The 27404-nt window shown below is 51.3% G+C and overlaps 1 protein-coding gene across 1 annotated transcript; it reads right to left on the reverse strand.

Annotated features, from left to right (window-relative positions):
• Positions 1-1645: 1645 nt before the first annotated feature.
• Positions 1646-27179, reverse strand: LOC117038318 (complement C3-like). The gene is given in 43 exon segments (XM_033135216.1): positions 1646-1866; positions 2291-2426; positions 2534-2623; positions 2711-2797; positions 3075-3164; positions 3616-3721; positions 3945-4031; positions 4332-4419; positions 5423-5468; positions 6901-6991; positions 7909-7968; positions 9102-9260; positions 9424-9593; positions 10423-10539; positions 10542-10575; positions 10736-10831; positions 13716-13884; positions 14121-14196; positions 15430-15633; positions 15802-15888; positions 16061-16112; positions 16797-17003; positions 17409-17548; positions 17644-17732; positions 18041-18083; positions 18086-18151; positions 18337-18534; positions 19949-20026; positions 21090-21219; positions 21463-21621; positions 21920-22129; positions 22335-22544; positions 22625-22765; positions 23418-23533; positions 23803-23923; positions 24022-24124; positions 24975-25062; positions 25295-25377; positions 25457-25545; positions 25643-25713; positions 25879-26053; positions 26503-26710; positions 26852-27179. Coding segments are annotated over 43 exon segments (4974 nt in total). The 5' UTR covers positions 26923-27179; the 3' UTR covers positions 1646-1733.
• Positions 27180-27404: the final 225 nt, after the last annotated feature.

Here is a 27404-nt window from a genome sequence, read left to right on the forward strand (position 1 = left end):
ATCATTATGCACTGTGACGTTTACTTTGAAGGAAACAAGCAGGTTGCGGGAGAGGTAACTTCAGGGATAGCGTCCAATTTCATCTCGCCAGGGTGGCTGGAGAAGGTCTTTTGAGCAGAAATTTGAAGGATGAGGAGAAAGAAGTCATGGGGAAAGTGTTCTGGGCAGAGAACAGCTTGTGCAAAGGCCCAAGCAAGAAAAAGCTTGGAATTTCTGGGGACCATGGAGGAGGCCAGTGTGGCTGGAGTGGAGAGTGGGGGGAAATGTGGCGAGGGAGGGGATGGGGCTACAGTGCAGGGCCTTGAGGGCTGCATGGTCAGAGCCATGGGAGCCTGGGAGGGTTTTCAGTAGGCTTGCTCTGCCCTGATTTTCTTCGCAGACTATTGTGTGCATTCTAGCAACTGTATTCCCTGCCCATGGCCTTTTTTCTGGCTTACTGATAACAAGGCTAGTGAATGTTTATTGGACACTATGTGCTGGGTGCTCACATCCGCTCTCTGAGAGAAGTAATGTCAGAAAAGAGGAAACCAAAGCACAGAGAGATGAGTAACCAGGCTAAAGTCACACAGCCAGGACGAGGTGGAGGCAGAATTTGAACTCAGGCAACTGCTGCCATGGATTCTGCAGCACCACAGCTCCAGCCTCCTCCTCAGGTTTCTGCCTCAGTTTCCACCCATCTGCCAGCTGGGCCTTCTACCTCAGGGCTGGTCAATTTCTCTTTTGCTCAAACACCTTCCGTGGCTCCCCACTGCCCTTGATAATGACCAAGCCCTTTAGCCTGGTATTCAAAGCGCTTTATGAAGTCAGCCCCCAGGCAGCCTCCTCAGCCCCCCCTTTCTCTTCCTCCCTCTTACGTTCAGTCCCTCCTTCACACCCCGAGTTCAGGCCATCCCGAATGCCTTGCAGCCCCTCCAGTATTCCTGGGAGTGTGTCCCGGGACCCACATGGGCTGCTACCTTGGCTTGGCAGGTCCCCTACTCCCACCCCAGCCCACGTTGTTGGAACTCATTCATCCTCCCCTGCCCCGTCTTCGCTCCCCAGTGGCCTGAGGTTCCCCATTAAAGCATCCACCAGGACCAGGTGCAGTGTGGGTGCCAATGCATTCATCAGTTCATCCATTCATTCACAATCATTTCTTCAGCACCGACTGTACTCCAGCCCCTGCTGTAGGAACTGGGAATACCGCAGAGAGCAAGATACACATAGTGTTCGTCTGCAGCTCACATTGTGGGGCAGGGGGAACTCTCATTTAACAATCAAACCAATAGATATCATACACAATATATTTGTAAGTGTTATTGAGGGAATAACGCAAAGTAAGGGGAGAGTGATGGGAGTAGGTCTATTTTAGATATGTTATTAAAGCAAATATCTTCGAGGAAGTGACACTTAAACACCTTCTCTGAATAACAGAAGGGTTCAAGCCATGCAGATATCTGGAGGAAGGGTGTACCTGGTAGAGAGCACCATGAGTGCAAAGGCCCTGAGGAGGGAGTCCATTTGGATGTTGAAAGGACACAATAGAGGCCAGTGTGATGGGAATGGAGTAGGAGACAGAGGGAGGAGACAGGTGCTGGCAATGCCAGGGCAGGTTGTGCAGGCCCCACTCAACGCTGAACAGGAATAAATGCCCGGAGGTTGGCTATGACATTCCATGTTCTTTATTTGGGGTTAAGGCCAGTGGCCCGGGCCTGCTTAGAGATAACCCTGAGAGCAGCAGAGGTCTCAGAGTCTCAGGACTCGCAGCCATGGGTGCTCATGTATTCCGAAAATCCTTCCAGCTGGCCCAGCAATTCTTTCTTTTCCACATCCCCATTCTCTGGCCAATGCATGAGGAACGTCTCCTTGCCCAGGACGTAGGTGTAACTGTGGAACAGAGATGACAGGAGGGTGAGGAGAGCCTGGTACCCCTATAGTTGTGGAGACCTCCCTGCCTTGCCCCTCTGCCCTGCTTGGCAGCCTTCCAGAGTCTCAGCCTATGTCCTCTCCACAGGGCCATCTTGGGGTCCCCCAGCCTCTAGCCCATTCATCAGGGGATTAGAAAAGTCCCCTTTCCTCTGACTCTACTGCCTACTGCTAGAAAACCAAATCTACATCGACAGCGTCTCTGTGTGAATGGTGTTCCCTGGGCTTGTGCAGTGTACAAGCCTGCACCTCCATTCAGGGCAGCCTTGAAACCCAACACTCCTGCTGACAGGTGCAGTAGAGATTCCGACACCAAGGGCTGGGCCAGGGGGAGGCAAGGGGGCCCAGGCCTGTGTCCCAGGGGCAGCAGGAGGCCCCCACACACTCAGATTTGACTCTCCACAGGTCTGATGTCTGGCCCATGATGAGGTATGTCTCCTGTTCTTGCAGCTCCAGGGAGTCGTGGCAGGTGGCATGGGAGACGAATTTCTTCGTGGTGAGCGGCGTGGCGGAGTCCGTGCCTGGAGGAGAGAAGACCCAGTGTGTGAGTGGGCACACGCCCGGCCCTCCCCCACACTGGCCCCCCCAGGGTAGGGCCCCACCGCCTTCTCTGCCACCTGGGACATACCACTCTTGATGATGGCTTGGAGATGCATGTTGTAGTAGACATAAGGGTTGGAGGCAGAGGCCTCCACAGCGTCCAGCTTGGCCTTGTACACTGGGGAAAGGAGGGCAGGAGGGCATCGTATTGGCATCGGACCAGCGCGCGGGTCTTTTCCTGCCTATCGCCTCACCTGACACTCACCAAAGTCCACACCTGCCTCACAGGCCGCCGCCTGGAGCTCCTCCTGCTTCAGCCGGTTGCTGGCTTTCCTCGGGGTAGGGCACAGTTCTGGAGGGTGAGAGTGGCAGGTGCTCTGGCTGCATTGGGGAGGGGGCTCCTGGCCCTCCGACCTCCATCCAGCCCCAGGTCTCCAACTTCGACTGTGCCTGAGTGTATGTGTGTCAATCTCTACCTCTGGATCTCCTTTTCTCTGTCTCTCTTTGTCTCTGTCTTCTAGCTCGCTGTCTCTCTGCCTAAACTCAGCCCAGACAGCACTCAGGAAGTGACAGAGGGCTCCTGGACCCCCAACCTGGCAGCCCAGGCTCTCGTGTCCCCATGCCCTCACCCTCGGCGCATCTGCAGACGTCTTTGTGACAGATTTTCCGCAGGTCGGATCGCTCTGTGGGCAGGTTGTAGAAGGAGCTGCACCTCCGGGCTGAGAGACGGGGCACATGCCTGGGTTTGGCTAAAGCCAGTGTTCCTGGGGGCTGGGAGCGCGCCTGGCTCTACTCCCAGAATTTTCTGCCGCCCCGCAAGCCACGCCCCGCAGGCTCCTTCCCACCTGGCCCTTCCCAGCCATCCCTCAATAGGTCCTCCCCTTTGAAGACCCCGCCCCTACCCCAGCCCATTCCCAGCAGGCCACACCCTTTTCCCCGCTCCGCCCCACCCCCTTCCAGGCTTCCCCACCACTTTGACCACCCCGTCACCACCCCCATTTAGGTTCCTTCCAGCTCCTTTTTCCCGCCCCCATGCCCAGGCCCCTCTCAACCGCGCTCTATTTCCCCTTCCTGCACCTGCCCCTCATCCCTCCCACCTGGCCCAGTCCTTAGCAGGCCTCTTGCCCTCGAGGCCTCTTCCCTTGACACCCCCAGGCCTCCCCTGCTCACAAGGCTCATAGTAGTCATAGACCGTGACCTGGGCGGCCTGCAAGAACTCCGCCTGCAGCATCCTGTGGACCCGGAAGCCCAGAACCGTGTCTTCCTTGTGGGAGAGCTAGGAGAGGGAGTTCTGTCTGAGGTGACCAGGGCCACTGACCATGGGGCGATTACCCCAGGGCCTTGCTCATAACGACTGTCCATGTGACCTTGACTATTGAGGTTCTGACCTCAGATGGCATGGCTCTCTGGCAACACCACCCAAGAGAACCTCGCAGACCTTGGGTTCTCTGCCCACCGAGCTGCCCACAGGCCCCTGATGGACGTCCGACTTTCCTCACCTTCTCCAGGTAGAGGACAACGGTGCTGTCACTGGAGCTCGTCTTGGTCTCGTACTGGAAAGCGTACATCTCCACGTCGCTTGTGAGCTGGGGTACAGGGTGAGGATGGCAGGTCAGCTGGGGCCCCCCAGGCTCACAGCCCTAGGAGCTCCAGTCAGTGTGAAGTAACTCTCAGAACTCTCAGCCTTTGTCCAATCAGCTCTAGTGCTGGGGACACTGAGGCACAATCAGGGCAAGGATTTGGCGAAGGTCAGGCAGGAAGACAACCAGAAGTGACCATGGGACACTAATAAAGGGTAGATGCTGCGCTCTGCCCACACTGGGAGCATGGGATGTTGCCAGGGCACTTTGCCCTGCTCAGCAGTGGGCGGGTGGGACCTACATTACCTGTTTGAGGTCATCTTGGTTGGGGTAGAAGCCAGTGAGCAGGGAAACCTCCATGATGGTCATTGTGGCCTCTCGATCACCCTGGAATCTGGGGATTTCACAGCTCCAGTCTCTTCCTCTTGCCTCCCCCGCCCCACGCTCCCACTGCCGTCATTTTTTGCTTGGAAGAGTGCAGTGGCCTCCTCCTGGGTCTCCCCATCACTCCTCTGCCCCCAACAGCATACAGCTTTAACAAACAGGAATCTGATATGTCACCTCCTTGCTTAATTATTAAATGCCTCCTTGCTTATTAAATGCCTCTCACCCTTCCACTTCACCTCCTCCCACCCCAGGCTCCATTTGATTGCTCTCAAGTGTCAGTCTCTCTCTTGCCACTGGACCTTTGCACATGCTGTTCTCTCAGCCTGGAATCCTCATTCCTCCCTCTTTGCCCGAAACATCCTTTCATCTTTGCAATCTCAGCTGATGCATCACTCCCTCTGGTAAGCCTTTTCTGGTTCACACACCAGATCATTCTCTAATTTGCCCTCCTGTAGCTCCTTTCCCACATTTAACCACAGTTGTCACTTTACATTGATTCTGGGTGATTATTTGGTTATCGTCTGTCTTCCCTGATAAGGTGTGAGCTCCACCAGGCAGGGAAGGGTGCCCCAACTCCTAGAACAGAGGCTGACACCAAGTCGGCAGATCTGCAGAGATCTGGGAGCAGATCTGGGAGATGGCTTTTGCGAAACAGAGCAGGACTGGGTTGGGGGCTGGGATGTCTGCAGACAATGAGGATGGGAGAGAGCTGCGGGGCTTGGAGCCAGCTCTGGGCATCTGGGGTGTGTTACCGTGGTAGAGCCCGCCATCCCGGGTCATAGCAGAATGGAGGCAGGATGGTCAACAAGCACAAGAGGGCAGGGTAGGGAGCAGAATAGGAGACAGACAGTGGAAGGCAGGATGGGAGGTAGAATGAGGGGGCAGGCATGGAAAGGCAGGCTTAGCTGGTTTCCACCCTCCACACAGCACACAGGGAGAGCTGCGAAGGAGTCTGGATACCAGGAAGTGAGTCCTTCCTCCCGCCTAGCCCAAGATCCTGGTGCCCTGACCTTGTTTCCATCCGGAGTTGGAAGGTCTCTTCCCCGTTTTTATTTTCTGCAGAGAGAAGGCAGTAGTTTAGAGGCCGGGTAACATAGCCTCTGGAGCTAGCTTCCTGTGTTCAAATCCTGACTCTGTGGTGTGACTGAGCAAGTTGCTTTACCTCTCTGTGCTTCGGTTTTGTAATCTGTACATAGGGATCACAATATTCCCACCCAGCAGGGTTGTTATAAGGAGTAAGTGAGTTAATACAAATAAAGCCCTTAACACGGCATCTAACCAGTGCTTTATAACTGTCAGTTATTATTATTACATATTAAGAAATGGGGCCCAAACGAAAGCCTCGGTCACTTTTAGTCCCTAAAAGTCCTGGGACTGGTGAGGCTTGCTTTCCCTACCCCCACAGTGAGCTCCCAATGGCAATGTCCTCTCTCATCCTTCTTGGTCCCCCAGACTGTGAACTCTAAGAATCCCACCATTTCTGACCATGTCCATAGCCCCCACCGTAGTCCAGCCCTCATCATCTCTGGTTGGACCAGTGCAGCCTCCTCCTCCTGGGTCTCCCAGCTCCCGCCCTTGCGCTCTGCAGTGTGTTTGCCCCCCAGCCACCAGAGGGAGCCTGTGCGACGCTGTGCCAGGTCCCATCCCTCCTCTGCTCAGAACTCTCTGTGGTCACACTTCACTCAGAGCAAAACCGAGTCCTCACTGTAGCCCACAAGTCTCTGCACCACCTGTCTCCGTCACCTCTCCAACTCCTTCTCCTGAAACTCTACCCGTTCCCTGGAATGTTTTCCCCTCAGCTCCTTCACGGCTCATTCTCTCACTTCTTTCATGACTCAGCTCAAACGCCGCAATCTCAGAGAGCTTCCCCGGATCTCCTCCAAGTCTGTATGATTTTTTTCCCTACTTTATTTGTATGGTCCTTATCATCACCTGCTATTGTGCTACATATTATTTTTTATAATGTAGAGTCATTTATGTTGTAAATAAATAATAGTAGAGGTATAATACCGGGGGTGCCAAAAAATGTATACAGGTGGACGCTTTGGTCCACGTTGCTCAAGCAGTAGTTCGCCATAATCAGAAGTGTCTGGACGCTGATGGCAACCACTTTGTACACCTCTTATAATTGCAGAAGTCACATGTGACTTGTATTCATCTTTTGTTATCAGTGTATATTGAGTATTACAATTTTAATAGTTTTTTCCTTTCTTAAAATGCGTATACATTTTTGGCACCTTCTGTACATGGTTATGATTGTATTATTGCTTGTCTCTCCCTAATACAATGTAGGCTCCAGGAGAGAGAAGAGAGGATATTTTTCTTGTTTATGTCTCTAAATAAGAGGGTCAGGAAACGGGGCGTGGCACATAGTAAATGCTCAATAAATATTTGTTGAATGGCTAACTGAAGCAACAAATGTGCTTCCTGAATCATAACTAAAATAAAATAATGAAAAAGGCTTGGGCATTGCTGGGTCCAGGCACACCTTCCAGGGCACTGTGGAGAGTAGCATTCAGGCGATACAGGCTGCAGGTGTCCTCCCAGGACTCTAGGGACCTGTGGTACATGGTCAGGATCTGCCAAGGGAGATAAGGCATCAGAGCCCATCCGCACTCACTCTCTTTCCTCCTTGATCCAGTCCTTCCCTACCCAGGTTTCTGCCCCTGTGGAAAATTCATAGCAAAGTCTGCCCCTCCCCCAATCCCTGAGTGCCCTAGTCAGAAAACCCTATAGAGTCTACACCAGCTCTGTGTAATAGAACCTTCCATGATAATGGCAATTGTCTCTATGTGTCCTGTCTGTATTGTAGCCACCAGCCACATGTGGCTGTCAGGCACCTGAAATGTGGGTAGTGTGACTGAGGAACTGAATTGTAAATTTTACTTAATTTCAATGAATTTAAATTTAACTGAGTCTCAAGAAGTGTGACACGCCCAATGTCGCACAACAGCACTAGCAATTTAACCATGACTCCATTGCTAGAAACATGAGAACAGGCTGCCTTAAATTTGGTGAACAACAGGGCTGTCCTGAGCCGCAGGGCCTGGGGCCTGAAGATGTACTGGATTTGCTGGCTCAGATATTGGGGGAAGGGTGAAATTGGCCTCTGGATGTTGGGAGGCACTCTGGAGGGAGAATCTTCCCTTGGGGCCAAGGAAGGAGACACCCTCTCAGGAACTCAGCATGGGAGGGGCAGAGAGGCCCAACAACCTCTGGCCTCTACTTTCTCTGACTCTTAACTCAGCAGGTGAAAACCTTTCTGATCCTCTATTTCCCCACTTGTTGCATGGACTCCATATTTTTACGAACTTCCCAGGGTGAGGGTTGAAGTGTCTTTAGTTTGGCTTATAGCAAACAGTAGTGCTCTAAATGGTAGCTTTTTTTTTTTGCTGATTTCTATCTTGTCTTGGAGTCTAGACTTGCCTCTATTCCCACCAACTAGGGGGACCCTGGGCTCCAGCTAAGGAACACAAGGATGGGACCCCTGACCTACCGAGATGGTGCCTCTCCCACTGCCGCTGGCTGTGATCTCTAGGTCATCTCGAGCAGAAAAACTGAAGGGAAGGGGAAAGAGGATTTGAGGTGGAGAAAGCAGCAAAACATGGCTCAAATGCAGTGGGGGTGGGAGGAAAGATGGTTTACTTTTCCTTCTTGATAGAGCATTTGTGGTGCCTACTTTACTACAAATCAACTACAACTGCTGACTCAGGCTATGTCCTAACATATATCTCTGATCTGTCCACTTGGCAGTGTCTATAAAGTTCCCCATGCGTGGAGCCCCCACAAGACCCTTATCCCAGGCATCTCTATATCTACTCTTGTTCCCCTCACTTATTCTTCCCTCATGAGCCAGAGTAAAATATTACAAATTCACATCCAATCCCACCACCCCTGCTTAAACTTCATTGCTGTTCTTGGAACACTCGTGCCTGAAGGCATTTTGCACAGCTGTTACCTCTGCCTAGATATCCACAAGGCTTACTCCTTTCTTTCCTTAACATCTTTGCTCAAATGTCATCTTGGTAAGACCTTCCCTGCCCATCCTACTATCTAAAATTGCAACTCCTTGATGCCCCTTACCCCACTTCCTGTTAATGTGCCCCCATAGCACTTGCCACCATTTGACACACTACATATTTTACTCATTCACACGTCTTTATTGTCTGTCTTCCCACCAAACTACAAAATTCTACAGGAACAGGGATTTTTTTTGGTCTTCTTCATGGCCATATTCCTAGCACCTAGAACAGTGTCCAGCACACAGTAAGCGTCCAATAAAGATTCATCAGATGATTAAAGGTGAATATCACCTCCTCCATGGAGTAAGGTCATGGAGATTACTTACTCCCCACACCCAGGTTATTTTCCCTCTTTACACACATTTCTTTCCCCTGTGTTCAGAAAGATTAAAATAGAATGTATTTATTGTCGTACTTTCTTTCTAGAGTGTAAGTCTGTGAGAGCAGGGACCACAGATCTTTCATAATGTATCCCCAATGCCCAGGAGAATGCTTAGCACACAGTAGGTGCTCAGGAAATGTTTGTGCAATGAATGAATCAACACAGTGACAGTATAACCAGTGGTGTGAGATGATCTTGAGGAAGGAGATTGGCAGGCACATGATTGTTGGCCTCATCTCCAATGGCACGTCTGTGTGGACTTCCCGTCTACCTTCCACACCTTACCTTTGCTGACCGCCGCTGGTAAGCGTTGTTCTGATCGATGAGCCACTCAATGTTCAAGGCTCTCTTGGGGGCACTGATCTGGACGCGGAGATCCTGGACACTCTCAAAGGGGACAGCTTCGCGGAAGCGGATGAGGGCCTCAATGGCCACCACCGTGGTCTGGGTGTTGGGATGGGGATCTTTGATCAGCACCACAGACAGCGCCCCGGGAGCCCAAGGTAGCGACTCAGCACCACGGACAGCTTCTTCCGGTGGGCCGCCCGCCGCAGCACTTCCGCGTCCCTCCCCCGGCCCAGCCCCCACCTTCCGAGGCCCGGGTCACCTGGGTGGACTTGAAGCCTCCTCCCAGCTCCCGCTTCTCCAGCAGCCACTTGGCGATGGCGTGTGTCTCATTATGCCGACCCAGCTTCAGCTTCTGCATCAGCGCGTAGGCCGTGGCCTCGATGGTGTACAGGGACTTCCTGTCTCTGCGGGTTCGCCAGTGGTCTTTGTCTAGAAGATGCATACCCACCTTGTTGCCCAGATCTGGGCCCGCCTAAACTAAACTTGCCCTCTCCTTATGTCATCTGGATCAATTTTTCTCATCTGCTATTTTATCGAGCACTTGCATTATGTGAACCTCTTTGAGGAGGCATATGGACACTGTTTTTGGGAATCACTCTAAGAGACAGACTATTAAGGATGGGGAAACTGAGTTTCAAAGAAGTTCCTTGGGGTCCCTCCAACCCTACAAAAAGTAAGTTCGTCTAACTCTACGCCTTGACTTGGGAATGGAGAGGATGAAATAGGGCACTCGGGGGTGAGATAGGGCAGGCCGCGGGAGGCACACCCTTCTCAGTTAGCCACGTTTAATGACCTTCTTTCCACCCCTGACTACGCCGAGAACCTTCCCACTTCCGGGTGTTTGCACGTGCCGTTCACTTAGCTTGCAATATCCTTGGCCTTTCACAGAGGTAGGCCTTCTCATCTTTCATTCCAGCTGGGAGGTCCCCTTTTCACAGAGGCTGTCCCAGACCTCCAAGCCATACTCCTCTCCCCTGCTCATCTCTCCCACCCACTTTGTATGTTTCATATCAGCATTTATCTCACTTAGTAATTCTCTATTAATTTGTTTGTCTTCTGTCTGCCTCCCCCAGGGACTTCTAGGGCAGGGACCATATCAGACTTCTCGGGGTCTGAGCTCTAGGGTTGACACACCATAAGTGCTTAACATGCTGGGTGATGAGTCATATATTACTGGATTTGGATCATGCAATCTCCCTCCCCCACCCCCGTGACTGTGGTTAACACACAGTTGCTTAAGAAATGGCCCCACACCCACTAGGGCTGGCAAAGCTGTCAAGGCGGTCGTTGGCTCGGGGGCTCCCGGTGAGGGCCAGAGCATAGGAGACTATGGCTATGGCAAAGGTTGTCTGAATGTCGGGGAGGCGTCTCTCAGGAAGTCACGGCCTCTCTCCATGCTGGCAATCAAATCCTAGACAGTCAGAGAAAGGAGGCTAGAGAGAGGTGATCAGAGGAAAGGGGTCTGGGAGGTAGAAGAGAGGGATCCACTGAGAGGGCCATGAGGGTGGGGCAGATCCCTGAGTGCAGGGGGTGTGGCGCCTGCAGATCCCGCCCTCCTCTTTGGGTCCTACCGGTATCTCCTGGCTGCATAACTCCTTCCCCTCATCCAGGGCGATCAGAACAAGAGCTGTGAGGGATACGTCTGCCTCGGAGCTTCTGTAGCCACCCTGTGGATGCAGAACCACACCCAGGATCCCGTTAGCATTTTGGAGAAACCTTCCCTAACCTCTCCTGTTTGACCTTGGAAAGCTCCAGGTGCTCAGCTCTAAACTGGATGATGCTAAAAGTAGGATGGAGAGAGAGAGCGAAAGAGAGAGAGAGAGAGAGAGAGGAGAGAGAGAGAGAGAGAGAGAGAGAGAGAGGAGAGAGAGAGAAAGAGAGAGAGAGGAGACGCCTTCTTGATATCTGTCTGTGTGGGGTCTGCCTTACTACAAGAGCTAACAGCCATGGAGGGTGCTGTGCTAAGATCTCTATGCCATCTCAGAGCATTCTTGCAGTATCTCCATGTAACTGGAACTAGGGAAACTGAGGGTCAGAGAGGCAAAGTCTTTCCATTGTTAGTAAATGACTGACTTAGGGTTCAAACTCCTCTTTAGTCTCCTAACTTCTACCCTCAACTCCTGTACTGAGTTGAATGGTGTCCTCCCAAAATTCGTGTCCACCCATAACCTTAGAATGTGATTTGATTTGATTTGGAAATAGTCTTTGCAGATGTAATTAGTTAAGAAGAGGTCATACTGAATTAAGGTGGTCCCTATACCTAATGACTAGTGTTCTTATAAGAAGGCCATACAGAGACACACAGAAGGAAAAAGCGCATGTGACGATAGAGACAGAGATGGCGTTACTACACGCCAAGTAACGCCAAGTATTTTCAGGATCCACAAGGTAGAAGAGGTAAGGGAAGATTCTTCTCTAGAGCCGGCCAAAGGCATATGGCCCTGCTGACACCTTGGTTTTGGACTTCTAACCTTTAGAACTATGAGAGAATAAATAAATTTCTATTGTTTTTAAGATACCCAGTTTGTGGTACTTTGTTACAGCAGCCCTAGGAAACGAATACACCCCCCAGTCTTTTCTTCTGACAGTGGCCACTGAAGCCTGTGGACTCTTGAATCAGATTATGTCCCTCTGCTGTTCAGAACCCTCCATGGCTCCCACCTCACTCAGAGGAAAAGCTCCAGTCCTTCCTGCAGCCCACAAGGCCCTGCATGCTCTGTTCCAACACCTCCCTGTCCTCACCTCCTCCCCCTGCTCACTCTGTTCCAGCCACACTGGTATCCTCACTGTTCCTCAAATGTATTGGGCACAGTCCAGTCTCAGGTCCTTTGCACGTGCTGTTCCCTATGCTTGGAAGACTCTTTCCCTAGTTAGTCACATGACTGGCTCCCTCATCTCCTCCTGTCTTTGTACAAAAATCATCTCTTCATGAAGCCTTTCAAAATTATACCCTCATCACATTGATCCCCCTTTTCCTGCATCTTGCTCCATGTCACTTCTAACATGCCACATCAATTATGTCTACATTTTGCTTATTGCTTGTCTACTCCTAAAATGCCCACCCTACAAGGACAGGGATTTTCATCTGTTTTGTTGGTCCGGGATCCTCAGCACTTAGAGTGCCTGGCACAAATGTTTGTTGGTAGAAAGAAACTCAGATCTGTGAGCTTGTGAAACCTGTGTTTGTAACCCCTCTCTGTATCACCTTCCTGTACAGTGTCAGGCTCTCACTCACACGGTCCTCTTGATTCCTTAAATCCTCCCTTTCTCTGAGGGTGCAGTCTATGTTTCCTTCATTCATCTAGAGTTTTATTCAGCAAACACTTGCTAACTACAATGATCTAGACTCGCTTCCTTTCCTGAAGGATTCACAGCGTAGAAAAAGCAAACCCTGAAAAGACTATTTCAAATCCTCACTGAGGCCTCCCAAGGCTCTGTGGTCTTCAGGACCTGACATCTTTCCTCCCTCTCACGCCTTAGGATGGACCACTCTCTCCTCCATCTTTGGGCTCTGGTGACACTGGTCTCTTTCTTCTCAAACACGATAGAGCCTCAGGCCTTTTGCATATGCTGTTCCTTTTGCCTGGAGATCTCTTCCCATTCTTACCCCACCAACTCCTATTCCTCTTCAAGTTGCTGCTTATTGTCACTTCATTTTGCCGGCTTCCCCTGACACCTCCAGGGTCAGGCATGGACCCCTATTACTCTTTCCTGGTATTTATCTCCCACGAAACATCGCCAATTTTGATTTAAACAATCACTATCTCTAATTATTTAGTGAACTTCTGCCTCCCCGCATCCCCAGCTTGTGAGTTCTACAAAGCAGGGGCTGCAAATTTCTTGTTTACTGCTATGTCTCCCCTCTGCCTAGCACAGGCCTGATACACATGTTTGTTGAATGAATAAATGAATAATGTGATAGATGAAATGATACAGACAGACACAGGGCTGGTATTCAGGGGAGACTTCCTGGAGGAGGTGGTGTCTGAGCTAAATCTAAAGAGAAAATATAATTTGGCTGGGTGAAGAAAAAAGGGATGGGGTGTAGGTATTCCATGCAGAGAGAGCAGCACGAGCAAAGACACGGAGGTGAGTTGGAGGGACCTGTGAGCAGGGAGTAGTGAGGGATGAGGCTTGGGAGGAGATACAGAAGAGAGGGATACAATAGAGAGATGTTTTTGTTGGAAACTGTGAGCCATGGAAGGTGTTTGAGCAGGAGAGACCTCCCAGGCCGTTTGAAAGCTGTTTTTGGAGGCTGGCATGTTGGCTGGCAGGTGGGGTGGACGCAGGCCCAGTGAGAGAAGGGACAGGATGCTTGACTGCTCGAAGTGAGGGTGAGGGAGAGATGGGGTTCCAGATGAACCCAGCCTCCCCCACATTGTAACAGAATACAGCCTGATCCAGAGCAGGGGGAGGTGATGCTAGGTACCGAGTCCTGGCTCTTTCCTTTTCTCATTCTACCCGAGAACAGGGCAGGGACCTGCAATCCCCTGATACTGTACCGAGCCCTGGGTTTTGTTTGAACAGCCCAACCAGGGGGGCTGTGGGCACCTGCATGGACGCCATGATCACAGGCCCCTTCTCCAAGAAGTGTCCATCCTCTGCCTGCCGCTCGGTGATGATCCACCGGGCAATGGCACAGAGAGAGTGCAGGTCAATCACACTGACGGTCAGAATCGAGTAGGCCAGACTGAAAACTCGGAACACGTAGCTCGTGAGCCTGTTGGGAGGGCAACGCAGTGGGTGATTTTGGCAGCCAAGGCGGTTCTAAGCTAGGAGCTACACACTACACAGACATCTACCACGGGCCACGGGGCTCCAGACTGACACCTAGTTAGCATGGATGCTGCTGCCTGCTGGCTGGCTGCCCCAACACCCTGCAGCATGGATGCTACGGGGTCATCAAGCCCCAGGCTGGCCCCTGGGCTTCCTCTAGGCCAGTGTCCTTGTTCTTACCAGGTGCTTCCCGGGTTCCCCTTGTGGATATGGTAGGTGCCATCTGTGCTCCGGTGGGTCAGCATCCGGGTGTATCCTGGGGAAACAGGTGGAGGAGGTCTTACAGGGAGAATTGATGTTTGGGTGTAGCTGGGAAGGCAGGGTCAGTTATCAGGTATAACCTCGGGGGGCAGGGTGTGAGTGAGATTTGGGGGTGCATCCCATGTACATGCAACCTGGAGGAGGGGACTTGTCCAGGTGTATAGAGAGGGAGCTGCAGGGCCTAGGAGTAAATGAAGGTTACAGCCAGGTGTGACCGTGGGAGCACAGTTGCATCCGGGAGGAACATGGGAAACCACCCCACCTGGGGCAGGCTGAGACTGGGAATCGCCACGCGGAGAGCTCAAGCAAAGTGAAACCCAGGAAAGTGAGTACCCTAAGGGGCCACTACCTAGGCATTTTCTTGGGGGTCTGTTTTGGCTGCAAACTAGGGTGTCAGCATGTCTGTGTAGCCTCAAGGAGGTTACTCCTGGGTGCTGTCTGGGAGGACACCTTTCAGGGACATTCTGAGCATTGCTGGTTGTGTTATCTGGAGGTTACCTGGAAGTTTAATACTCGGGTGTAACATCAGCAGAGACAGTGTCTGGGTGTTACCTGGGGATTACTGTTGAGAGCACCTGGATGGACAGTTGGTGTCTGGGACTAACCGGGAAGAGGGGTCAGTGGCCTAATTAACTTGAGGGTCTCTGTGTGGGTGTAACCAGAGGCATTCGTCTCTGGTTGTTACATGGAGGTTTGGCTGTTACCTGGGGAGGTGTCAGCGTTCAGGTGTAATCCCAGGCCACCACCTGGGATTATTCTACCTCCTCAGCTTGTTCTGAGGGCTCTGGAGTTTTCTGCTTGGAGGTTCCCTGGGGGTGACCCAGGACCTGGCACTGACTGGGTGTGACCTGGGACAGTGTCTGAATATAACGTAACCTGGGGATTGCTTCTTTGGGGTAAACCAGGTGTCTCTTGTCAGACTGTATCCTGGGACGGGGGTCCAGGTGAAGGAGTAAAGTGGGGGTCACTGTTTGGGGTCACCTGGGGGACTTGCTATCATGTTGTCAACTGGAAGAGGAGTCAGAGTTCAAGAGTCATCAAAGGGTCACCTTGAGATGACTATTTGGGGGTCACTGTTTGGGGATCACATGGGGGTTGGTATCAGGTTGTCACCTGGGACGTGAGTCAGAGTTTGGGTGTTATTGTCTGGGAGGGTTCATGGGGGCCTCCTCTAACGCTGGGGGTGCCTTAGACACCCTCGTTGAGGTCCCGGGGGAATGGCACTCACCACTGACAATGTTCTGCATCACCTGGTCCCTGTGCTCCACCCCCACCTTGCCCCACTGGCCCGTGGTGTCCAAATAGTGGGTCAGGATGATCACGGGTGTCAGACTGCTCAGCGTCTGCTCAGGGCAGCCGGTCGGGAGCCTCAGCAGCTCATGCGTTTCTCTGGGTGTCAGGCTGCCCAGGATTGTCTCCCCAAGGATGTCACCTGTCAGGCAGGCAGGGTCACCTCGGGAATGGCCTAAGCCACCATAGCCGCCGATCACCCCACATGGCACTGCCAGGTCCTGCTGCCACTGTGCCCAGGCAGGTCCCGGAGGAGCCAGCTCCCCCGCCCCCCCTCCGTACCCCCAGGAGCCCATTCTGCCCTAAGCACCTTGGACGCTGACAAACACTTCTGCCTCTGTATCGGGCACCTTGTTCCAAATATACTGTCTTGGCAGCATCTCCACCTGGGTCTGACCTGAGCAGGCACAACCTTCTGTGATGAGCAGGTCGGGGGCTGGGGAGGTCAGAGGGCACAGAGCCTGCAAGGAGCTCGGACTGCCCACCTGGCAAGACCCCCTCATTTTAGCCCCTTCCTCTGCCCTGGCATGTCCCCAGGATCCCACATGCTCCCTTTAGACCTTACAAACCTTGTGGGTTCAGGACGATGCTATGGGACATTTTTTCTATTTGCCCTCCTGCCTGTGAAATGCAATGAGGAAGCAAGTTAAAAATAACAAAACAACAATGGCAATAATGACAATTGTAATGACACCAAGAGGAAGCATTGCTTAGCCAGTAAGATCACAGATTCTCGAGCCCTAATACTCGTATACCTGGGTTCAGATCTCAGCTCCTCTGCTTCCTATCTGTGTGACCTTGGACAAATTACTTTATCTCTCTATGCCTCACTTTTCTCATTGTTTAAAAGAGTAATAGTTCCTACCTCAGGTTGTTCTGAGGGCTCAATGAGTTAATAATTTAAAGCACTACTATATTATAAGAGCTAAGCATGTGTTTGTTAAGAAAATAAAGTCTTATTGATGGGTCACACACAGTTGTGCACAATTTTCACAGCTGTCTGATTATTTGTAGGTATGCTGATTATCCCCACTCTGCAAATGAGGAAATGGAGGCTCAGAGAAGTTAAGTGAGTTGCCCACGTTCACACAGCAGAGACAAGATTTGAACCCAGGCCTGACTCCAAAGTTGCAAAGTGGGAGCTCTGTGATTGAACTTTCAGATCCATTCTCTCACCTCACTTCCATCTGGGAGGCCTGTTTGTTGACCCTGGACCCACCTGCCCCTCCTGTGGTCCCACAGCCTGGGGCCCAGGGGACGCCCCCCTGTCTGCACAGACAGCAAGGCATAGGGGATGTCCATTACCTGGACCAGGAGTGTCTTCTTCACGTGATCCTGCACGCCGTTGCCCACGACCTTGACCTCCACATCCACTTTGCCTACCACAAGTGGGAGAAGCACAAAGGGCACCATCTTGGTTGAGGTGGCAGGCACGACCACCACCTGGCGGGATGGGGCTCCTGGTTTTGATGCGCTGCACAGAGCCTCCTTGTAGGGGAACTCCACACGGACCTGGGGCAGAGTGGGCAGGTGGGGGTCCTGAAGCATTGGGTGGCCTAGGACCCTGGAGTCACAGTCCCCTCTGTCTTGGCCCTGACAACCTGAGCAGGTGGATAGCATAGCATACTGATTGACAGCAAAGACACTGCCTGGGTTCAAACCCCCTCTGCTACTTACGTGCTGTGTGATCTCAGGAAAGCCCTTTAACCTTTCTGTGCCTCACTTTCCTCATCTCTGAAGAACAATAATAGCACTCATCTGCTGAGGTTATTGTGAGGTTTCAATAAGAAAATACCTTAGAAGTTTTTCAAAAGGGCCACCACTTTTCTGGCCTTTTTGAATAATGACACACCCCATCCCCTTTATAAAGCACACTGACAGATGTTTTGGCAGGAAAGGGAGGGCTGGAGGCTTCACCTTGACATGGCGGTTCCTGAAATTGTACAGCACCGCTTGGATCTGGACTTGCTCATTCCTGATCACAGAGAAGGGCAGCTTAAGATCCACAAAGAACGGTTTCCTAACGGTCAGCTCAAAGGAGTCTGAGACACAGAGACCTAGAACCAGGAGACCATGTTGGAGTTCAGCAGAATCCCACTGTCCCAGGGCTGGACATTTTCCTGTCCTCTCAGCATTGGGCTTGTGGGGTCACCTTGTCCAGCCTTGAGACTGACGGCCACAAACTGCCATGTGGTCATGGAATCTGGCAGGTTCACAGGAATGTTGTAGTGTGAGACGCTCCTGGAAGTGGCAGGGCGGGGCAGGGTGTCAGTGAGGTGGTGCTGCCTGGACAGAGCCTCTGTCCAGGGCTCTGATCACTATGGAGGGGTCAGTGGGTCACCTCATAAGAGGCATCGTCACGAGAGGGTCATCATTTTGGGGGAACTGGGATCTGTGTTGCCATCCAGGGAGGTTCCTATCATGGGACTATGCTCAACCGTGGGAAGTAGAGCTCAATGTCCCCACCGAGGGCATTGTCTGTGACGGATGTCCACTGATGCGTGGAAGGCCCAGGGACCAGAGGCTGGCATGGGTGGTGGTGTTCCTACCCCGATTCACTTTTTGGCAGAGTAAATTTCCTCCAGAGCCAACTTCAGGGAACAAGGTCCGGACAGGCAGGTCCTCCAGAAAGATGTCTTCAAAGTCCTCGTCTTCATCCGCTGTAGGGAGGGGGTGTGGGGCAGGGTCTCCTTTGCATCTCTCCCTTGGCTGGCTCAGCAGCCTCCTCAGAGGGGTCCTCTCACCTCGTTCCCCTATGGCCCATATCACCCCTTGACCTGTCCCATGGCTCCCTTCCCAACCTCTCAACCCCCCAATCCCGTGCTTCCTGCCGTGGTCCCCTCACTTGTCCCCAGAAGCAGCTGTTCTTCCCGGGCCTCCCGAGTCAGGGCCTCAGATAGATGGCAGCAGCTCAGGAAAGCAGTGACACAAGTTGGCCCATAGCGGACATGCTGGGTCCTCTCCTCACACGAAAGCCCCACTGGGCTCTCCCGGAGTCCAGCCTCACAGCACTTTCGCTCCAGCTCTGTCTCGAACTTGTTCACTGTGGGCCAAAGTTAGAGGGATGAAGAGGGACTGGGTAAGACCTGAGGAAGTGTAGAGCCGACCACCTCAATACCATGTCTACTTGGCCTCTATTTAGCCATAACTCTGGCAGATGCTGGTCCTAGCACTTGCCTGTATCTTCCTTCTGAAACCTCACATTGGACCATATGGTGCGTTCTGATGAAGAAGTTGAACAACAGAGAGGTCTATTCACTGGCCCAGGGTCACACAGCTTACAAGTGGAAGAAGTGGGACTAGAACCCATGCTAATGTTGCTTCTCCTTCCCTCCCCCACCTCTCCTCATTCTCCTTCTTTTTAAAAGGGATTGGTAATGCCACATTTATTTATAAAAGATGCCATTTTGACTCCCAATTTTCATTATGTATTTTTAAGAAATGAAAACATAAAACTTGTTGCAAAGCATGATGTCAAGCTGAATGCTTCTAAATTAACAAACTGAAAGAATGCACTTAAAGATAAAATGATCACAATTAAAAACCTTATTGTCCACCATTTAACACAGTTGGAACATCTGTAGTTAAATAATGTGACTGATTATTACCATAAACAAAACAACAGTTCATATTATAAACCTCCCCAAGAAGGTTAGCATGATTTTTGATACTGTAATTAGTTAGAGTTTTACCTTGATTTTTATTAGATTTCATTTATTGTCCCTTTATTTAGAATCCACCAAGTCATTAGTGTTGCTCAAGAGACTGGAAATCTAATATTCATAGAAAGCATGCTTCTAACACCACACTCGTTCTCCTAGATCCCCAGGATCAGAGCTAGATATTATCCACTGGCACTCAGCACCCATTTCTCCTTTTGTTTACATTCCCTCCAGTATCACAGAAGCCTGACATCTAAAAACTACATTTCCCAGACTCTTCCTGCTACAGTTCTGGATGCAATTAGATTCTGCCCCCAAGATGCTCTTGTGTGAGATTTGGAAGGTGGAAGAGAAGCAGAGACCATTGTCCCTGCAGCAGTGGTAGCTGATGTGTGAGCCCCAGTCTATGTGTAGGTTTTTAAAAAAATTAGTTTCAGGTATACAAAACAGTATAAGGAATATAGTGAATAATATTGTAATAACTATGTACAGTGTCAGTTGGATACTAGACTCTATGTGTGTTTTTTTAATGGGAAATATTCCATGTTCCACTATCTACCCACTAGCCTCATGAGATTTCATGCATTGCAAGAACAACAGTGGGGAGTTCCACCAAGCCGCCTTCCAACTTCCACTCCTATAGCCCGCCAAATGATTTTGAAAGCACCAAACTCCTATAATTAAATCCCTCCCACCCTGCTTGAAATACCTAGTGATTTCAGTTTTCTGTCCCAAGCCCTGATGAATACAGTAGGTTAGGAAGCCAAGAGGGGTACATCCAGCTTTAGCTCTGACCTGCATTCCTCTTGGTCTCCAGTCTCTTCAGGGAGCGGCGGCGGCGGCTGGGAGGGGGGCTCTGAGGGCAGTGCCAGTCTGGAGGTCAGAGGGAAGAATGAGGACAATTGTCAAGATCACTAGAAGTATCTTTGATGGTATTTATTGGGTGCTTACTGTATGCCCAGTGCTTTGTATGCATCATCTCATTTTTTTTTTTTTTAAGGAGGGTGCAGCTCACAGTGGCCCATGTAGGGATCGAACTGGCAACCTTGGTATTATTAGCACCATGCTCTAACCAACTGTGCTAACCGACCACCCCATGAATCACCTCATTTTTATTCCACCGGTTCCTCATATTCAAAATTCACCATTTAAAAGCTATGAGGTCTTCAGCAAGTCACTAACCTCTCTGGGCATTTACTTTCCCCAGCTGTGTAAAATGAGTATAATCATAGTTTTATCAATGAGATCGTGCATATAGAAGTACTTAGCACAGGGTCTAGCTTGCAGTAAATAGAAACTGTTATTAATATCACTATTTATAGCTGAAAGTTGTCCCCAATATTCAGTCTCCTCCTCTCATCTGTGGCAACTAAACCTCCACCTTTATATATCACTCAGAATGAAGACTACATTTCCCAGCTTCCCTTGCACCTTGGATGGGTCATGCAACTGTGTAATGGCCAAGGGCATGTGAAAAAAGTGTCCTCTCCTTCCCTTCTAGACTTCATCCTGATGCTTGGAATGAGGTCCTGATGAGGTGCCATCTTGGAATACAGCAGAGCAACAAACTAGAAGGAGACTGAGTCCCAGAATGATCTTTGGACTGTTATTGAGAGAGAAATGAACTTTTATCTTACTTAAGCTACTGTTAATTTGTATCTCCAATACACATAACCAAACCTGTTTCTTAACTGACATACAGTTAGTTACTTGTATTATTTGTATTATTATCCCCATTTTATGGACAGAGAAATTGAGACTCAGGGAGGAAATGTGACTGGCTCATGGTAAGTGTCAGGGTCCTGGATTTTAGTCTGTCTGTTTGATGCCAAATCCCATGTTTTTTAACCATTAGACGCCAATGGTTCTTAACCATTATACAGCATTGCTTCTATCCTTGACTGCCACCTGCCCCCCTCCCATCCCCTGCCTGTACCTGAGCTTGCCAGGGTGTCCATCCCCGTGCTCATCTTCAGATCCAATCCAGCATCCTTGAACACAGCAAGATTGTCTTTTCCACTGCCCGCTGTGCAGCCAATGTCATGCTCCTCCACCACATCCCAGACCTGGGGGTCAAGAGAGGAACCTAGATATTGAGCCTATATGGCCCCGTCCAGGAAAAGTGCAATATTGCACTGTAATTGCTGGCTCCCATTTATTGAGCCCTTACTACATGCCAATCTCTATGCTGTGCACTAGCTCCTTGAATCTTTGCAACCATCAATGTTGCCCATTTTACAGCTGAAGAAGGTGAAGCTCCAGCTAGAATGTCTAGGCAACCTTTTGACCCCAAACCCACATGCTCTCACCTTCTTCTGTGTAAGCTTATGTTTGCTGTTCAAGACATAGACAGCCTTGTCCACAGCCACCAGCCCCACCGTGGCCTCTGCATCACCTGTCACCATCACTTCCACCCGGCTGTTGGGCTCCATAGAATCAAAGGGTTCATTCTTTAAGCCAACCTTCAGCTGAGCTAGGAAAAAGAGAGGTGTCAGAAAAGGGGGCTAATAGGCTACCAAGGGGCTTCCCAAAGTCCACTTTCAGGTTCATGTTACTTATTGCTCTAATGAAGCATTAGAGAACTCCACCAGGCCAATCCCAACTTCATACATTTACTTGCATTTTCTCTAACCCCAAGTTTAGCTTTTAAGGCCACATCTCTTCCTCTTATACTCACGGGTCCCTGGACTGGGAGCCCTAGAAGTTGGACAGACATTCACCCAAATTTTATGATGGTGATGTACAACTTGAAGGAGTTTGGCTCACCGTTCCCATGCATTTGTCATTCACATCGATCCATATGGAATCGGCCACCAATTCAGGGTCCTGGCCTGTTCCCCTGGGCAGTAAATAAAAAGCCAGGATGCGGAAAGAGGGCAGCATCTCTGAAGTCACATCAATAGTGGTTGACGTGTAGACACTTCCTTGACTTTTTAACTGATGTTTGGCACACAGGATCTGACCCTTACTCAGGACCTTGAAGACAAGGGAAGCCAAGGATGAGAAAGTTAGGATCATCCCAAAAAGGGAGTTCAGAGTCCCTTTGCTTCAGCCCGTTGGCCTGAGCTCACCCCAGATGGTTCCCACTTTCACACCATTGTTCATAGTTTCTCCAACCCAGCTAGCCAAGATTGTTCCAGAGAAAGGATTCCTTGACTCAAATCTGGTCCTAGTCTCTCACCAGGATGGTGAAGTGAGTGATACGCTCCTTGGTTTCAGGGTTCTGATGCCTTGTGTTGAGGCTCAGATGGATGTTGTTGCCAACTTCTGTGCCTAACGTCTTCACCTCAATGTGTAGGAAGTTCCCTGACCCATTCTGAGTTGAGTAAGGCCAAGCCGTCATCTTGGCTGATGCCTGCTCCTCTGGTTGGAGAGCCTCATCAGTTTCCACCTGGGGAGAGTGAGGGGCAAGTAACTCCCAATCCTTCCAGCTCACACTGCTCCATCATCCCTGCCCTGTCATGTTGGTACCAGGATAGGGAGCTGCTCCATATTTGCCCCTGTGTTGATGGTCAGAGCGGCCGTCCCACTGGGCGAGGTGCGCACTTTGTAGTTTTGGCAGTGGACGAGGACTCCGGAGGCTGGGGACCCATCAGGATTTGAGACAAAGACCTGGGGTGAAATGTGGGGTGAGATAAAGGACAGGCTTGGGAGTGGACTGACATGAAAGGTGGGAACTGGGAATGCAATCTTGATAGCTGTGCAAGTTGTGTACTGGACAACACCAGGGATACCATTCATATTAGAGTCTTTATGAATGGCACCCCCTAGAGTTTTGCAGTGCACAACCATATGTGGTAGCCCTGGGTGGGCGTTGGTGTGCCCAAAGGATGGGGGTGGGGTGGAATTGGCGGTGGAGAAGGTAGTTGAAGGCATGGAGGGCTTGGGTAAAACTCAGAGTAGGATTGGTACTAAAGAATGGCTCTAGCTTTCCTAATGCCCATCAAACATCTCAAAGTCAACCCAAATGAATGTATGACAAAACAGCATGTTTACTGTGCAAATGTAGCCTCAAGATAAAAACCCCTAAGTACCACATTCTAGCCTGACTGTGACTCCTAAGCCCCCATAGAGATATTCTGGAGCCATCAATGTGCTTTGGGGAGACATGGCTTAAGACTTGAGGGAACCTTGGGACTGGTCTGAGGGGCATGATAGATGATTTATCAGGGGCAGATGAGTCCCATATGGGTTTTTATTTCCTGGGCAGTCTTTTTGGGGGTGGGGCCCTGAGTCCCTAAGCAGAATGAACCCAGACCCTGACCCTAAAATGGAAGGGCATCCCTGGCTTGAAATACTGGGGTGTCCTTGTGAACTTGATGTTGTATGGGCTCCGGACGATCTTCACCCCCGAGGTCTCGGCCTGGACCATCTCACCCCCTGTAGAGACAGTGGGACAATGAGGTTTTCAAAGGAGGTTCAATTTCTTGGGAGAGTGGTGGGGCTGCTGGTATGGGAGGCCCATCTTGGTGAAGATAGGGAAAGACAATAACACAACTTCAACTCCTGCCAGCCATACAAGTGTTTTCCTATTTCTCTGATGAGAAAACTGAGGCAGGAGGTGGCCCAAGGTTGCATAGACAGAATGTATGGGCTGGGAAAGAACACAGTGTCCTGACCTCAACCAGGGGTTTGGGTGAAGGTGGCACCTGAGGAGAACACGGTGACATTGACAAAGATTGAGGCCCCAATGAAGTCTTCTTCTGGGCCTTGGAATGCAGCTATCAGTGTGTCCTTCTGAAGGGAGACGTGACCCTGGCCTTTAGACACCTGCTCTTCGGGCAAGAGAAAGGAAAGAATATGGTTTTCTGGGGAAGTGGAAGAGGGTTGGGGGAGGGGAGGCTGGGGAGTAGTCCAGACTTGGTCACCTCCACCCTCTGCAGGGAGCTTTGAATGGGTATCCGACGGGAATCCAGCTTCACTCCAAAGATGGCCAGGGCATGTCCGTCCACTGGCTTGTTGAATATATACCTGGAGGATAAAGGGTCACTCTGCTGTCTCTGAAGCACCCACACAACCTCATGAGGTGGTAGAGGTGGCCTGTATGATCTCATGGGGCTGCACCAATGACTAGAAAACTTTGGGAAGGGCAGAGGTGGCCCCTGGAAACATAGATGATTTCATTGCTGACGAACAAAATCCTGGGAGGTGATAAATATGTCACGTAAAGCCTTGTTGGGTTGTAGGTGGCCTGTGCAACCTCATGAGATGGTAGAAGTAGCTTGTACAACCATAGGAAGCCACATAAAAGTCTGAACAACCTATGGGGTGGCAGAGGTGGCCTGTGCAACCGCATCAGGTGGCCTGTACAGCATCATATAGCTGCAGGAATGATCTGTATAATGTTAAGAAGTGACAGATATGGTCCTCACAACCTTAGATAGACAACATGGCCTGTACAATCTCATAGAGCTGTGGAGACAGTCTGTAAATCCCATAAGGCAGCAAATGTGGTATTTGCAATTCCATTGGACTGTAAAGATGGTCTGAATAACCTCACAAGATGTCAAAGGTGCCTGTGCAACCTTGTGGACCTTCAGAAATGGTCCAAACCATGAGATGTGGTACAATTCCATTCGGTAAACAAGGTGGCCTGTACAACCCCAGAAACCTGAAGGGGTGGTCTGCACAACCTCACCGGTGGCAGACGTGGTCTATACAACCTCATGGGACAATGTAGGTGTCCAAGAATATCTGATGGGTGGCAGACAGTGCCTCTACTATACACTAGGTGCGACAGAAGTGGCCCCCTTCTCTCTACCCTTCAGTTTCTTGGTGTCTTTGGTCCTCTGGCAAGGCTGGGAGGGGGAAGGGGACTCACAAAGCCTGGATGTCCACACCCAGAGCTTCATCGCTGAGGTAGAAGAAAGGCTTGCTTGGGGTCAGCCGGACCTCAAAAGATGGGAGCACTGGGTGGAGTAAAGGCGGTAGACCTCAGCATTTCACCATTCCCCCTCTTCCCCTCACTGTCCCACTTCGTCCCTGGTGATGCTGGCAAACCCCAAGGGCTGGAACACACAGTCCTGTTCACCAGTACCCAGCTCGGGCCCTGGCACACAGGTGTGCCATGAGATCTCCTTTCCATTTTCAGCCCAGTTTCTGGCGTGTTCCTCCTCGCCCTCCCTGCCACACCCTGCTCACCATACTCCTTCACGTCAAAGGATGTCTTGAACTTCTGCTTGGCTGCAGTACGGTAACTGGCTTCGATGCTCCAGGTCCCAAGACTGAGGCACAGAAAGTTAGGAGAGATGGAGACTGAGGAGATCCTCCCGCCCTCCGTCCCTAGGGCTTCCAGCAGGGCACCTGATGAGCTCTGGGAGGTGAAAGGAGTTGGCGAAGAAACCTCCCTGGGCCACCAGATCCTGGCTGATCACAGCGATCCCTTCCGGGTTCTGTGGGGACAGGGGGTGGGTGATTCATACCCACAGGCCTTCAGCACATGCTATCACCCCAGTGTCCAGGATCCACCCTCCCATTAGGAGAGGCCACCTTGATGTCCAAAGTGAATGTCTTGGTCACAGGATCCATCTTGTGGTTCACAGTGAACACCCGGTATTGAACTGGAGGAGGAGGGAAGACTCTGAGCGTTGGATAGAGTTTGGAAAGGGGTATAGTCATGAAGGTCTTGGGCAGTGGGGAGACCCCAGGAGAAACATGTTGGGCATTTGGGAGAGCCTGGGGTGAGAGTCAGGGCCTGCCCCACCCCAAGTGCCCAGAGGCTGTACCCAAGTGCTCAGGGGTATAGATGGTCTTGTCTGTCTGGAGGAAGATGTAGCCCGCGTGGGGAGCCACCAGCACCATCTTCTCCATGGACGAGGAGGCAGAGGTTGGTGTCCAGGTTGCCCGGATGATGACGTACTGCTGTCCCGGTTGTGGGGGGTATACCAGACTTTCAGGTATCTGGGGAGAGATGCGCATGCTCCTCAGGCCCCGCTGGGGTCTCCATGCCTGGAGGCAAAGCCCGGGGCCAGATCTTGGGAGAAGCAACTGGGTCGGGGCCCTCTGGCTCTGCCTTTGGGAGCAAGGTCACCGTGTGAGGCTGTGCAGTTTGCTCTTGCACAAGGACATCCAGCCAAGGCTGGGATGCAATCCAGGCCGTTCTCGGTTTCCCAAGCCACCGGCAGAGGACGCCTTTTATTAATTCGCACAGAGGCATCATATGGGTTAATCATGGCCCTTCTTGGAGCCCAGACTTAGGGGACTTTTGATTTCTAAATGGACAGGACGTAAGAAGCAGCAAATATAGCCAAGCCCTGAGTCTATTCCCGCGTCTCTTGTGGGAAGTCCCTCTCCAGCCTTGCTGCTGGCCCAGAGCCTTCCAGAACCACCCATCCTGGCCTGTCACCTACCACCACAGATGCCTGGTTCATAAAGTGGTTTTCCGATGAGAGAATGAGCTGGTTCTTAGCCACCGCCGTCTTCTTCATGGGAAAGTCCCACACAGTGAGGTTCACTTTGAGGGTTCCGATGAGGGGCTGCTCGGAGTCTGAGTGAGCCTGTATGAGGATGGTCTCAGGGCTGCCAACGCGCAGGACTCGGGGGGTCACCAGGATGTACCTGCCAGTAGACAAATACAGAGGCACACAGGGACTCTCGTGGGGGAGGCAACAGCAGAGACACATGGGGTCTTGTGCCGGGAGTCATCAAGACCACAGATATACAGGCAGCCGGCCAAGTCCCCTCGTTTCCCAGACTCACAATGGCTCAGCCTGGGTGAGGTGGATCCCCAACAGGAGCTGAATCAAGCCCAGGGGCCAGTGCATGTCCATGGCGGTGGGAAGATGACGCAAGGCCACCGGCCACAGATGTCTGTCCCCTTGTCCGCCCCAGCTCTGGTCTGTTTGCCTTGGCCTGTCCTGGCTGAGTTAATATCTAAACGGATGTGGGCAGGGAATCTCCATAAATCCAATGGGGATGGGGGGGCTATTCCCCCCTTCTCAACCAAGCCTCCATTGGGAGGCTGGGGACAGTTGCATTGAGAAGGGTTCCAGCTCCCCTCTTGAGGGCCAGAGTGGTAGAGGGGTTGTCTCTTCCATGAACCACGGAGTCCTAACCTGAAGCCCTCCCCTCACCCAGCAAGGAGCCTAGGTCATGTGGATCGGGGCACTGGACTTTGGGATTGGTGGGGACTGACTGGAAGGGGCTGGAGGAAACAGGATTGTCCCCACCTCTGTCCTTGAGAAATTGGCGAGGTTTCTGGTGGAGCTGCTCAAACGGGAGCGGTGCAGGCATTATGTGTTCGTTTCCCAAT

Source organism: Rhinolophus ferrumequinum, chromosome 18 (genome assembly GCF_004115265.2).
Source record: "Rhinolophus ferrumequinum isolate MPI-CBG mRhiFer1 chromosome 18, mRhiFer1_v1.p, whole genome shotgun sequence".
Lineage (NCBI taxonomy): Eukaryota > Metazoa > Chordata > Mammalia > Chiroptera > Rhinolophidae > Rhinolophus > Rhinolophus ferrumequinum.